General features: G+C 34.7%; 1 protein-coding gene across 1 annotated transcript in view; it reads right to left on the minus strand.

Annotated features, from left to right (window-relative positions):
• Positions 1–2918: 2918 nt before the first annotated feature.
• The window catches only part of LOC118744098 (microtubule-actin cross-linking factor 1), a 719134-nt gene continuing 707059 nt past the window's right edge, over positions 2919–14993 (minus strand). Inside the window, 1 exon segment of the mRNA XM_036476824.1 lies at positions 2919–3611. Coding sequence (XP_036332717.1) covers positions 3467–3611 — 145 coding nt within the window. The 3' untranslated portion in view covers positions 2919–3466.

Here is a 14993-nt window from a genome sequence, read left to right on the forward strand (position 1 = left end):
GTATAATTCACAATTTTTTAGAACTTCCAGTTTAATTGATTTACTTTTTATCCATTAAAGTAACACTTTCTTATGTAAATTTTATAAACGCAAACTCCAACGACTAAAAAAACAGCAATAGAAGGATGAGCTATTAAAAAGTATTCACAGTCGCTAATTGAACGACTAAGCGACACTCACAATAGCATCGAATATCGACAATCGCTTAATAGTCGTTTATCTACTGCCAGTCGACATTCGCAATAGGGGTGTCTATGTTTGACTTTGTCCGCCGGAGAATACAGTGCAAATTGTCGGATCAAATAACTCGCGAATCGCTCCGCGTCCGACGAAGCGCGATTGCCGAAAAAGATTTCGACTCTGCCGTCACGCTTCGTCGGGTTGGACAATGACCTTTCGGTTGACCAACGCTTGCTCACACCAGAGGCGAAGTTGCAAGTCTTGAAATGGTCTTCCGACTTCTTCCGCTCATGTTCGTTCACAAGCTGCTGAATCTCCTCCTGATGCGGGGATTTGCGGGATCTGCCTGACGAAGGTTCTCACGCTCATCGCCTAGAGCAGCCCTTTCAGCAGGAAAGTTCGGACGGAGCTCCGTTATACAACCGGCTAGGACGAAGCGAGCTGCAGAACTTACGCTCACCTACGTCAACGTTAAATGGTGTGGATAGGGCAGGGAAGATGCTTTCAGTAAACTCCGCGAAGCCGTTCCAATCAGCTTTCGAAAAGTTTACATAGGCTCCGTGATCCGCGGAAGCAAGGTCAGCAGGTTTATCAATCGAGATGACTATGGACAGATGGTCTGATGCTAAGGTCAGCATAGGTCGTCGCGATATGCTGTTTGTTAGACCAGCTCTTACAATTGTTATGTCTGGCGAGCTGCATCGGCTGCCCATAATCCTGGTGGGTGCGTCGTCGTTCATTGCACAGAATGTTAAATCGTCTATCTGCTTAGCCAAGTGTGTTCCCCTACGATCATTTTATAGGCTTGACTGCCAAAGATCGTGGTGCGCGTTAAGGTCGCCAACTACCATACGGTTTTCACCTCTGTGGAGCGCACCTAGCAGCTGGTAACGGGGGGTATATAAACGTTAAATATTTCGAGCTTGACATCGCCTGACCGGATAGAAATACCCCGAGATGCTAGGATGTTATCCCTGCGGTTGATGCCTGCTTCGATGCGGCGATACTGTACGGTGTGGCGTGTGATGAGCGCTACGCCACCACCTTTATTTTGCTCGCGATCTCCATGGTGAACATTGTATCCGGCGTAATTCAACAATGTTGAATTGCTGTGCAACTTCGTCTCTTGGACCGCAGCTATTTATATTCCATACCAGCCCATAAAGACGGTTATACTCGATCTTTCTCTGTAGCATGTTCTGTTGAATTGTAGGAGCTTCGTGTGAATACGGACACTTAAAGTTATGTGGAGTGCGAGTGATGGGTGCTGCCTGCCCGCCGTTGGCTGTGGGTGCTTATGTGGAAGGTGCCGCCCTGTGGTGGTAGTGGGAGGCGTCGCAGTAAAAACTTGCGACCGGGCAGCGCAACATGGGCCCCCGAAGTTCCTCGTCCAATCTCGCGTGGTGCGCAGACCTGAACATGCCTAAAGTGGCACCAGCCAAGGCAGGTGTTGCACTTGCACATTACGGAAAATCCTGGTCTGACACACTGTGCAGATTGTTAGAGGAACGAAGAGTTGTTGGCGGCGGCGTGGTGGTGGTAATGCGGTTGTGTCTGTTGTATGGTCTATTGTGCTGCTGTTGTGTTTGTGTTGAGCTGCTCAGGCGGATTTGGGTGTGCTGTGAAGGAAGATCCCGTTGAGCAACAGGGAGCCACAAGTGATGTGGTCCACTGCCGGTAAGTGCTTAAGCCTCAGCAGACTCGGAGGTGACTCCAGCCGTTGCAAGCATTACACCCGATTGAGGTGGAGTTGTGGTGTAGCCGTCTCTGGCACACGCAGCAGGTGTTTGGCCCAAGGTTTGACTCGATGCCAACCCTGAGCAGAAGAGTATGTAGCAGATGTAGCCCTATGGACGACCAACGCTTTAAATATTTCGCCGACCTAAACGGTGTTAGATCGCCGAAACAGCCCTTGGTCGAGTAAAACCCGAGTAATTCCAGTACGTAGAACCGGCTGTCGTACGAATGTAATATAATGGTCTTATTCATAAAAAATAAAGTAGGCGTAAAGACGTTTTCGTATATTTTTTCAACTTATAAACCTATTTTAAAGCTACTTTTTTTAAGAATATGAGCGTACATAAAACTGTAGGTCTCTCCCCTTTGTGCGACATCAAGGCGCAAGCCACAAATCGGAGGAGAAGCTCGGCCGACACATATTTATGTGGAAGAGCGAACCTATAGAATGCAACCATATGGAAATTTAAGCCATAGCATAGTCGAGATAAAGTTGAGTTTTAAGCTGCAACTATTTTCGAGATACATCCCACTTAATCTTAAAGGCTGAATTAGTAGTGCCATACCATAGCCATAACCATAACCATAGTAATTAAATTTGATATAAGTTTCATTTCATTTTAGTGCTTTATTCAATAAAAAATAAAGCTGTAAGTCATGTTTCATTAAAATTTGACCAACTTGCAGTAACCCGATCTCGAAATTTTTTCGGTTTTATACTTTGAAGCTGAAAAAAATGTAGGAGCAAGTTTGATTTAAATTAAATTAAATTTAATACTTCCACCCACAATCAGAACTTCACCTTTTTCCATACATATTTAGGGCCGGTTGCTCAAAGTCTGGTTGACACTAATCTCCGTTTAGACAGCGTTTTTTGACGTTACCGACACCGTTTACTTTTTCACGTTTACTGTTTTGGCCGCCGTTTGTCGTTACACCGCGTACCGCTGGTATTACACCAATAAGCTTCGGCACAACCCGACCTCAAGAAAAACATAATATACTGATTCAAAACAAATTAGTTCTTTAATCAAATCAGATAAGAATACATAGGAGCTTAGTACGTTAAAAATATTAGTTATGTATTAACTTTACATAAGACGAGAATATAAAACTTGTTTGTACACTTAATAATATGTATGTATATGAAACTAGTTATATCTTAAAGTTTGAATAAGATAATAGACTGGTAGGTGTTCTTATGCGCAGACTACAAATTTGTTTTATAGTTCGTGGTTTAAATAAAACAAAAACTAAAAAGTTTAAACTAAATACGAAAACATGCGGTTCTGTTATTTGTATCGTGTGAAAACCGAATTTTGTTTGGTTACATTTAAATTCGGTGTTAAAAAGATAAAAGTACAAGAAAGTTGCTAAATTTATCAGTAGCAAATTGTAAATTTCCTTATGAAAATATTATGTTACTAAATTTTTCGTTGTCTTTTTAGATTGGTACTTTTCAACTTTAATGCCAACCATAATACCGTAGTGAAATGACAAGTGGAGTTCTTTTCAGCTACTGCATTTACGACAAGTGGTCTTAAAAGTTTTAAAGCCGAAATGGTTCACGCTTGTTCACGGGCGTTGATCCTCGTTGTGTTTGAGATCGCAAAGTTGAGCTTATTGTTGGATCTGCAGAACCTTTTCGAGGAGTGCGTATACCAGAGGGAGTTGAGTTGCCACTGGTGTTCTTCCTAAAAAACAAATGAAAAATTATGTTACAATACAATTCAGTGCGAGTAAATTAAAATTAAAAATGTTTAAAACACCTAAAAAATTATGAATTTGCGAGAAACCTGGTGGACGCCCGAAGGTATAAATAGGAACGCGACATTTTAACAAGTTTTGGCAATTTTTTCATTGTTTATTCAAGGTTTATTTTTTTATGAAAGTATAGCTCGTTAGCTAAAGCAGGGTTCACCCGATTTGTACATCTGTACCGATTTCCCCATTTTGACAGATACAGAGCACGGTGTCCTTGAACCAGATTCAACTGAATCGGTCTGGAACGATGGAATTTCCCATTAGACTATTTTAGGGGGGTGTTCCAGTGTTCGAACATGTGAAGTTCAAAATCATGGCAAGTGCTGATTTCAAAAACGGTAACTTTTTCGATTTTCAGGTAGGTTTTTCGATAAGGTTCTCGATGAATAAGTATATATATTTACATATATACAAGTCGATTGTATACATATTTATACATATATGTGCATATAGTGTGGGGCTGTTTCCCAACGGGCCCGGATTTTTCCTTAAATTTAGTTGGAAGATTAGAGAAATTATAAAATTTTGTTAAATTTGATTATTTAATAGTCACATAGCTTTTATAAAATCCAATAAATGCGAAAGCGCATGCCTAGATACACATGCAAGTGTGGTAAGGTCATTTCCGTGCAAGTGAAACATAGAACGGTTCCGAAGTCAACACGTGTTTTCTAAATGTTGTCATCGTAATGATTTTCCCATGGTTCACCAAATATTTTGAGCTTAAAATTGTAGAGCGACCTTCATAGAGATTCGAGGTTATCTACAACAGGGGAAATTCAGAAATCAATAGAAGACGAGTTTCTTGCATACAGTCCATCTGAGCTTAAAGGAACGCATTTGACTAATACAATAAAAACTATTTTACGCATTCCATGAAAATACTTGGTATATGGTTTATATTATAAGTGAAAAAAACTAACCAATAAAAGAACACCCAAAAAATAATAAGTATTTATAGTTAATTTTTTTGAAGCTAGATGAAAGTAGGCCGTTAGTAGTGGACTAAAAGTTGGCTATTGTATTGTTGACTACGAAATTCCCCACAGGCCATACATGCTTATACATATCGAGCCCTAACCGCCAAAATAACGTAAGCGACTTTCTTTTTAAATTATTATTATTTTTTATGCAGAAATGCATCTGAATGCTCAAGGAATATTTCTGCAACAAACAGAAAATTTTGAGAAAATGTCGTTTACGTTATTTTAGCGTTTCGAGCTCGATATTTAAAAAAATACTCATATACAGTCTTATTTATACTATACTTAAATGCGAAATATCGGCTGAAAATCGAAAAAGTTACCGTTTTTGAAAGCGGCACTTGCCATGATTTTGAACTTCACGTATTCCAACTCGGTAACACCCCTCCAAAATTGTCTAATCGGAAATTCCATCGTTCCAGACCGATTGAGTTGAATCTGGTTCAAGGACACCGCGCAGAGCGAGGTTGTTTGGAAATTTTCTCATTGAGCTGATACAAATTTTTAGACGAAACCACTCTGCGACTGTCAAAATGTACAAATCGTTCGATATCTACTTAAGAAAAACCATGTAGGTCCGAATTTCAAACCTTGTACAAAAGTTTGAAAAATTCCAAAAATTTCAACTAATTTACATAAAATTTGCAAAATTCTTAATCTGAAATTTGGCATGCAGTTTTACAGCCTAATTAAATTTTAGTGCAGATTTGAATTCAACTGAAAGTACATAACTTGATTTTAAAAAGATGCTTTCAATTTCCAGACAACCGGTCAGGTACGAGCATGATTTTTAATTTCGACCAAACTCAAATACTTTGTTTGTTGGTCCAAATAATGAGACACGCATTTTTTCTTTCGGCTCGGAAAAATTTTTCGGCCGAATTAAACGCGATTTTGTTTTTCAGGCAAAAATCGATTATTCGAATTGAGAGAGAGAATGTATTTTTAAAATGCCCATAACTTTGGCAAAATTTAATAGATTCCAACAATGTTTTTACTCAAATGTCAGTAATTCTTGTCACTTCAAGATAGAATGATATAATTATTGATTTTCATTATTTAAAATTTTTTATTTAACAACAAACAAAAAGTGCAAATTTTTTTAAATTTAATTTCTCAAAAAGTGTATTTTTTTTCTCTCAAACTTTTTTACCGGGAAAGAGACACATTTAACTACAATCAACCCAATTTTTTTTTTCTGAGTTATGATTTTTTATAGAAAATATACGTTTTTGTGGTACATACTACAATATTCTTATATTATTTAACTAAATGGAACATATATATGTAATATATCAGCAAATCATTTTTTGTGTATCAAATAGATATTAGAACACACTTTCCACCATACAGTTTCGAAATACAAAATCACATTTTCCCGCTTTTTATAATCGAAACTGTATGGTGGAAAGTGCGTTCTAATATCTATTTGATACACAAAAAATGATCACGGTTGTACTTTTTGCTGATATATTACATACATATGCTCCATTTAGATAAACATTATAAGAATACTGCAGTATGTACGACAAAAACGTATATTTTCTATAAAAAATCATAACTCAGAAAAAAAAATCTTCGCTATTAGAGATTTGGGTTGATTGTAGCTCAAAGTGTCCCTTTCCCGGTAAAAAAAGTTTGAGAGAAAAAGAAAATACACTTTTTGAGAAATTAAATAAAAAAAAAAATTGCACTTTTTGTTTATTGTTAAATAATGAAAATCAATAATTATATCATTCTATCTTGAAGTGACAAGAACTACTGAAATTTGAGTAAAACCATTGTTGGAATCTATTAAATTTTGACAAAGTTATGGGCATTTAAAAAAAATTCTCACTGTCGATTCGAATAATCGATTTTTCCCTGAAAAACAAAATCGCGTTTAATTCGGTCGAAAAATTTTTCCGAGCCAAAAGAAAAAATACGTGCCTCATTATTTGGACCAACAAACAATGTATTTGAGTTTGGTCGGAATTAAAAATCTTGCTCGTACCTGACCGGTTGTCTAGAAATGGAAAGCATCAAAAAATAATAAAATTTAGAGGTCGCTCAAGTTAATTTTTGTTTTGCTTAAAATTACTCATCCTTCAATCAGTGCGCACGCGAAATTCCACTGGAAATTTAAGTTTTGTAAGATCTTATAATATGCTTTCGAGGCCGCTGAATACACTAGGAGAGTTATTTTTTCGATCCGGCTCTTACCTTATTAGATAATACGAATAAATTATAAAAAAAAACGAGAAAAAAACCCCAAATTGAACTTTAAAATGTGATTATTTCATAGAAAAAATTTATTTGATTTTACGTCAATGATGATACGTATAGCCATAACCTTAGCGAACAAAATGAGTCATCGCAGAGGATTTTGTGTTCATTACTTCTAGAGATATCTGCAAATTATTGAACCTGAATCTAGATGCGTGGCTGATGCCTGTATTTAAAAAACGTACCGCTTTAAATTTTCGGACTTTGCAAATTTTTTCGAGGTGTTATCTGATACTTTCAAGGTCGCTGAGTGTGCAGAAAAAGTTTTTTTTCGCTAGGTCGCGAGATATTAAAAAAAATAAAAAAAACGTAAAAAATTTAAAAAAAAAACGGAAAAAATGTTTCTCGATAACTGAAGAGGTATATGTTTACCTTAGTAACCTAAATGGGGTTTATGTCATATCGATCCTTATGCCAAGAGTTTAAATTTTGTGAAACAAATTGTTTAATCATGTTGCATTTAGTTATCATAAAGAGTAATAATCAGAAACAGTGTTTACTACAAGTTGTTGAAAACTAGACAATAACATCCCATAATTTAAGGTTTCTTGCAATTTGTTTTAACATTGGAAAATAAAATATAAACTAATTTAATAATATCTACCAGCGACGTCTTAATTTCTTTCATGTTAGGTCAAAGGAACACAAATGTTCGTGAGCCTGAATAATTAAAAAAAAAATTGTTTTATCCTCTCCTGTAATCGAGAAAATTTTATATTTTTAATATTTTTACGTTTTTTTTAAGTTGTTTCTCGACATTTGGGACTTAGCGAAAAAACAATTTGTTTATCCTCTTGAAATTAAAAAAAAATTGTTTTATCCCCTTTTGTAATCGAGAAAGTTTTATATTTTTACGTGTTTTTTTTGGTTGCTTCTCGATATTTGGGACGTAGCGAAAAAAAAAACTATTTCAGCACACTCAGCGACCTTGAAAGTATCAAATAACACCTCGAACAAATTTGCAAAGTCCGAAAATTTAAAGCGGTACGTTTTTTAAATACAGGCATCAGCCACGCATCTAGATTCAGGTTCAATAATTTGCCGATATCTCGAGAAGTAATGAACACAAAATCATCTGCGATGACTCGTTTTGTTCGCTAAGGTTATGGCTATATGTATCATGATTGACGTAAAATCAAATAAATTTTTTTTAAAAAATAATCACATTTTAAAGTTCCATTTCGGGTTTTTTTCTCGTTTTTTTTTATAATTTATTCGTATTATCTAAAAAGGTAAGTGCCGGATCGAAAAAATAACTCTCCTACTGTATTCAGCGGCCTCGAAAGCATATTATACGATTTTACAAACCTTAAATTTCCAGAGGAATTTCGCGTGCACACGGATTGAAGGACGAGTAATCTTAAGCAAAACAAAAATGGACTTGAGCGACCTCTAAATTTTATTATATTTTTTAAAATCAAGTTATGTACTTTCATTTTTTAGCAAAAGGAACAGAAGTTTGCGTGAGCACTGAATAATATTAAAAAAAAAGGATTTCGTGGACCACTCTAATGTACATATGAATACATTTATATTTTTTTAAATGGCTTATATCGAACGTTTTTTGTTTTGCTTTCGTTCAATTGTGTTGCTCTTAAAATAATCAATTTCTTAAAAAAAAAATATAAAAAAAATTGTATTAAAATGGAGAACCAGGATAAGTGTGTTATTTGTCGAATAAGTATGAAGCGAAAGTCTATATTCCGCCTTTTACCATGCAAACATCTCCTGCCTATTTGGAGCGTCTTACTGACGAGGCAAAAACAATGGTTGTCGGCGGCGATTGTGGTAGAGCCATTCAGCATTCTACCACCTTTCACCCGGATGCACTATTCTTAGTTGATATGCCAGTTGGCATGTAATTTCAACCTAAATGCAGAGTTTGTCATATATGAAACGCTTTTTAACCCTTTCAAGGCAGAGGAAAAAGGTTCTCAATATGCTTTTGGACGTGCTTTTTCTCATGTTGACGTAGACATTAATCGTAGAAAATTTTTCCATAGTAAAATAATAATAAAAAAAAAAAATAAAAAATAAAAAAATAAAATAAGAAATAAAAATAAATAAAAAGTGCGTTGAAAACATATTGAGAACCATTTTGCCTCTGCCTTGAAAGGATTAAAAAGCGTTTCATATATGACAGACTCTGCATTAAAGGGTTAAATGCTGCACTTTCGTAAAGATATCGACTAGTATAACCATTTTTGTTATATACATTTTTTTGTGAAAGCTGATAGTTTACGAGTTATTAGAGTTTAAAGGTAGCTTTTCTTTTTCCAATCTGGCCACTCGGGTACAGCATCCAATGTCCCAAGCATCGAGTCTTAAGATAAAATAAAGAGAAATCTTTCAGAAAAAGTGCTAATGGTGTATTAAATATAGTGTTTTCTAGTGGAATGGGAGCCAAAATCCAAAATTAAAAAAAGTGACATTTTGAACGGTATTTTGAGGGTTAAGTTATTGTTTTTGTAACTTCTCTCTAGTTTTCCTATATTATATGATCATTTATCTTCACGATAAAAAAATTTTCATTCCATTATCTCTTTTCTAAGCGAAGATCTACGATTTTGAAAAAAACTCGTGTTTTGCCTATAGAGCGACGCCTCTAGCCATTTTGTATCACAACTTTAAGTTATCGATGGAATTTTTTTTTTTCTGAAATTCAATTGACTAATCCGGTTCCTGAAGTACATTTTTTAGTTTCTGAAATACTAATTATATCCTTGAGGGTAATATATATCTCGAACAAACTTTATGTAAAAGATGTTTACACGACAAAAGGAAAATTATGTAAATACATATGTATGTACATATTGCCTTTTGCTTCATGCTGATCTACAAAAAACGAAATTATCCTGGACCTCCTTTTTACAAAATAAATAAAATTTATTAAGTAAAACTACATAATAATTGCTTCGATTGCAAAAAATCGCAATCGAATGTATGTATGTATTTATATAGTGCAAGCATAATGCTATAATGCGTAGTATGTACATTAGGGTGGTCCAAAAACAGTAAACTCGGAATTGTAATGCTCTCACCCTATACCCCTATTTTTTTATTTTGAAATCAAAAAATATTTAGAGGTCGCTCAAAGCGCTCAAAGTTTTCCATGTACTTTTATATGAGAAAAAAACAACTTTTCGTAAAAATGGTATAGAATTCTTGAAAACTAATATTTTTCGATCGGAAAACACTGGTTCTCTTCAGGAGACTTTCAGTAATAAGACCCAATTGTTTATTTAACCATTTTTTAATACTAACGATTTTTTATTGGTCCCCCCATTGAATTTTTCGGGGTTTTTGTGGGTTTTTGGCGGACCTATAAATTAAAGTTGCGATGAAAAAATGGTTAAATAAAAATTTTGGTATTATTATTGGGAATCTGCTGCAGACAAATTGAGTTCTCTCATAGAAAAATATTGATTTTTAAGAATTCTATACCATTTCTACGAAAAGTTGTTTTTTCCCCATATAAAAATACATGGAAAACTTTGAGCGCTTTGAGCGACTTCTAAATATTTTTTTATTTCAAAATAAAAAAAATAGGGGTATATTTTTTTCGATATAGAACAATCCTAGGGCACGGTGGGCAGGAAGCAAAGATAGGTTGCATAAAAATGTCGACAAAAACTGAAAGCAGGGTTGTATTTGTTGATATTTTTAGGTTAAGAATCCCTTTGAATTGAAATCCTAGCTGCTCCTGTTTTAAAGATATCAACATTTTACATAGTTATGATAGGACCGACTTTTGCGAAAGAGAAAAACATCCTTGTGCATTAAATATTCAACAATGTATGTGTGAGTAAATGTCTGTATATATATTATGTGAAAATATAAGTTTATGTAAGTTTTTAGCCGGTTTCAATCGTTTCCAAGGCGCACCACGTAGAGGCAACTTACTTTGCACCTCTTTGTTCTTTTTTTGGTTTTATTTTTTTATATATTTTTCTTGCTTTATTTTTTTATATTTGTTTTTTGTTTCCTTTTATTTTTTTGTTGGCTTACCATATAATATAGTCGCACATTTTAGTATTTAAATTTTTTATTATTTAGTTAAGTTTTTATATATGCTGGAATGAAAATGTCATTACAGTTTTCTTCAGGCGACTCACAAAAGTTGGTTTATCAATCATATTTATTTTGAATCTATCCAAGAATTTAATGAATTCCCTATGAACTGACTTCCCGGCCTGCTCGGACCATAATCCTAAACCATCGTTATTCAAGAATGAAATAGATTGCTTTAAATGTTTAAGGATAAAATGGATTTTGACAGTTTGAGAAATTCCAGTACTTTTCAAAGCTGTGCGGAGTTCGTTAAGATTTTTATCAAAATTACTAAGATCCGCTTGTTTTGCGGAAAACCATGTATTCACGATTTTGCTCATGGCTTTGAACGAGGCAATATATTTGGTATGTTCGACATTTTTTTGTATGTGGAAGACACTGTCAGCAAAGAATAAATAATTGCAAAAAATCAACGAAATTTTCTGGTAACTTCAGACTTGCACTTTACTAATTGGCTCAAAAGCTACATTTTAAACATTTTTCTAAAAGATCTGATTAGAAATTGTGATCAGATGAAAGTGTCTCTGAGCCAATAATTTTGTACGGCACGGTACTTATAAGTAATCTAGGTTTCACGAAAAAAAAAAAAATAAATACAAGGTAATATTAAAATATCAGTCATTTGTTTCGTTGCTGTGAGCTTGTTTCAAAACTTCTGGCTTTTGCTATAATTGTAAAACTCTGTGCATGTCATTTTAACGTATTTAGGTCAGTGTTGCCAGAACTTTTTGGGCCGACCGGCTAGATTGGCAAAAAAAAGCGGCTAAAAACGGCTAAAATGTTTTAGTGAAAATCCACATACTTTATTTAAATAAATCGCAAGAAACGAAAGACTAGTTAACACCATTAATTTATATCGAGTGTATATTCCTCATCATCAAATAAATCACTATTGTATATATCACCTGAATTCATTAATTTTAAGAGATCGTCATCTACAGTAAAATTATGGCAGCATTTTTCTTCACGTTTTAAACCGTATCTTATATATAAAATAGCGTTTAACGTTTTAACGCACATTGGATATCTTTGCTTAGTTTTTATTATATTCATTGAACTAAATATTCGCTCTACTTCTGCATTACTTATAGGCAAAACAAGAAAACTAAAAACTAGGTTGCAAAGGTCAGCAAAAGGGTTTTCTCCTAAGGCATTTCGAAATTGATAAACTTCGGCCCAAAATTTTACAGTTGAGTCTAAATTACTCCAGGTATGTAACGTTAACCGTTGCCATTGCATCTCTATGGATGTTATTTCGTCGGCATTATATTTGTGTTTTTGTTGCTGTACTTGGACAAATATCTTTGGTTTAATTACTCTTAATGCATTTCCAACCGAAAAAAGTCAATTTTTTTTAGTGTGGCAATATTTGTAGGGAGGCGTTGGCGTAATTCCTTTATTAAAGTGATAATAAAATAGCGACCATTTTCTCGAATTATTTTCTCGGCTTCGTGGTCAAAAGCGTTTGTGCTTACTTTTGTTTTTAAATACTCTTCAAAACTGTGATAAAACTGAGGAAATGGAGCAAGGTATGGTTCCAACGGGGAGCATATAGGATCAAATGTGTCCGCGCTAATAACCACTAGGGATCATAGATGCGAAAGTAAAACATTGGACTTTAAAGTTAGTTGCAGCTTTTTTGACAGATATCCCATTGAAAATTATGTCAAAAAGCTGCAACTAACTTTAAAGTCGACTTTATTTTGACTATGACTACGGGCCATTGAGTTCATTAAAAATCTTCATTGGGTCTGCATTATTGCTTTCGAACAACTTGTTTACTTTTTGCACCTGAAAATTAGGCAAATAGTAAAATCGGCTAAAAACGGCTAACTTTTTTTTACAAACCGGCTAACAAATCGGCTGCCGGCTAGATCGAATTTTCTCCGGCTAGTTGCTATCATAACCGGCTAAATCTAGCCGGAAAACGGCTAAAATGGCAACGCTAGGTACATAGTTATATTAATCATCAACTATTGCTTATGCAAAACGTGCTACATTTAAAAAAAAATCGCATATGAAAGAGCACCAACCCAACTCGTAATAATTTAAGTATACAAATTTTAGTATTTAGTATAGAAATATTCAATTGAAATACGCCAATATTAAAATGAAGCGCTTTGCACTTAACGGATGCTTTTTCATAATTAAGTTAAAAGAAAAATTTATTTAAATTCCATGCTGTCTGTAATGGGATTTGAACCCTGACGCTCTGGAAATTATCAAATTGTGGCAAGCATCTTCGTGCACTCAGCTACAGCCAGACATGTAAATGTGCATTCAAATGTTCAGTTTGATTCAACACCACGTGTGCGTGGTATGAAAGTATTGTTTTTAAGTACGAACATTTCAAAACGATAATCAAATAAAAAATATGTTTTTGCTATGCGTTATTTTCTCCAGTAAATTCATAAAATTTTTCTTAATATTACAACGCGTTTTTTCTCTCAGCGTAGTCATTTTTAAGCAAAATTTATGCAATCAAATCGAAAACCGGGACACTTAAATGAAACCCGGGACATTTTAAGGTTGGACCGGGACACCGGGACAAATAGTCTAAAACCGGGACATGTCCGGGAAAACCGGGACGTCTGGCAGCCCTACACACAAAGCGCATACTTTCATGCGATTTTCTTTATGATCGCATTTGTGTTCTGGATGTACAATAGTAATTATTTCCTGACAGAAGAGTACATAAATACCAAAATAAATCTCATACAAGCTTTGAATTTATTTACTTATTATGAGGAGTACCGTTGGCCTAAGTTAGAGCATTTTTATTTCTTGCACAAGCGCAGTGCGACTTGCCTGCGCTACTTGCTTATAGCAACAAACCTTTAATAAAAAATGACTACCGTATTATATAGCATACAATATTGTATACATACATAAATATATTGCGATATTGAAAGTGTCTGTAATGAGAAAGTTCACGCTACAGAAAAAGGTAATTGTGGTGTTTTATCTAAGTTGTATACCGGTAGCGCCCAATAAATCTCGATCAATTATTCTTTCGGTAGGAAAAAATGAAAATGTTTCACATTGATTTGATCCGTTTTAGTGAGTTAAAAAAGGGGAACAGATTTGTATGAGATTTCTTTTCGTATAAATATGCTCTAATTATCGAGAAGTACGCCTTCCTCTTTTGCAAATATATCCTATCAGAAGTATATAAAATGTGGATATCTTTAAAACAGGAGCAGCTAGGATTTCAATTTAAGCGGATTCTTAACCTTAAGATATCAACAAATACAACCCTGCTTTCAGATTTTGTCGACATTTTTATGCAACCTATCTTCGCTTCCTGCCCACCGTGAGGGGGTGAGAGCATAAAAATTCCGACTTTACTTTTTCACGTGTATTTTTGAACCACCCTAATGTACATACATAGTTTGTATAAAAGTACTTGTAGTTTACTTGATATTCATGGTTCAGCGCTTCAGTTGTGGTAAGTGCATTTTTTGGCGAAAATGTGTTATGTGTTTAAAAGTGCTTGTATACCTTGTTTATACCGGCACATAAAGCGCTTTGACTCAGTTCGCTGTGATTCAAAACGGTTGCATAAACAAAATTTCAATACGGGTTGAAAATGAAAAGTGTATTGACTTGAATTTGTTTTCCAATCGGTTTTTATTTCTCACATCGGTTAGAAAAACCGTATAAACGAATAATTCATTTAACGTAAAATCAAAATTGGTTGGTTTTCTTTATACAGCACGTTTTAATTGGAATTATTACTATAATAAATTTGTATTGCTGTTCGCTTCCATTTCGGTCAACCGCGCAAATTTAATATTAAACAAATGTTCCCTGAGACTGAGTGCTGGTTGATTCCATCGCTGAGACCGGACTCACACATTGTCGAATCTTCACTGATGGCTCAAAAACTGACTCTGGGTCATGATCTGGGGTCTTTTTCGAGGTTAATGGAGATAAGCTTCACTTTTCTGTGGGGGAATATGTTTCGGTCTTCCAGGCTGAGGTAATTGCAAT

Source organism: Rhagoletis pomonella, unplaced genomic scaffold, assembly GCF_013731165.1.
Source record: "Rhagoletis pomonella isolate Grant_MI unplaced genomic scaffold, Rhpom_1.0 Rhpom_scaffold_00008, whole genome shotgun sequence".
Taxonomy (NCBI): Eukaryota; Metazoa; Arthropoda; class Insecta; order Diptera; family Tephritidae; genus Rhagoletis; species Rhagoletis pomonella.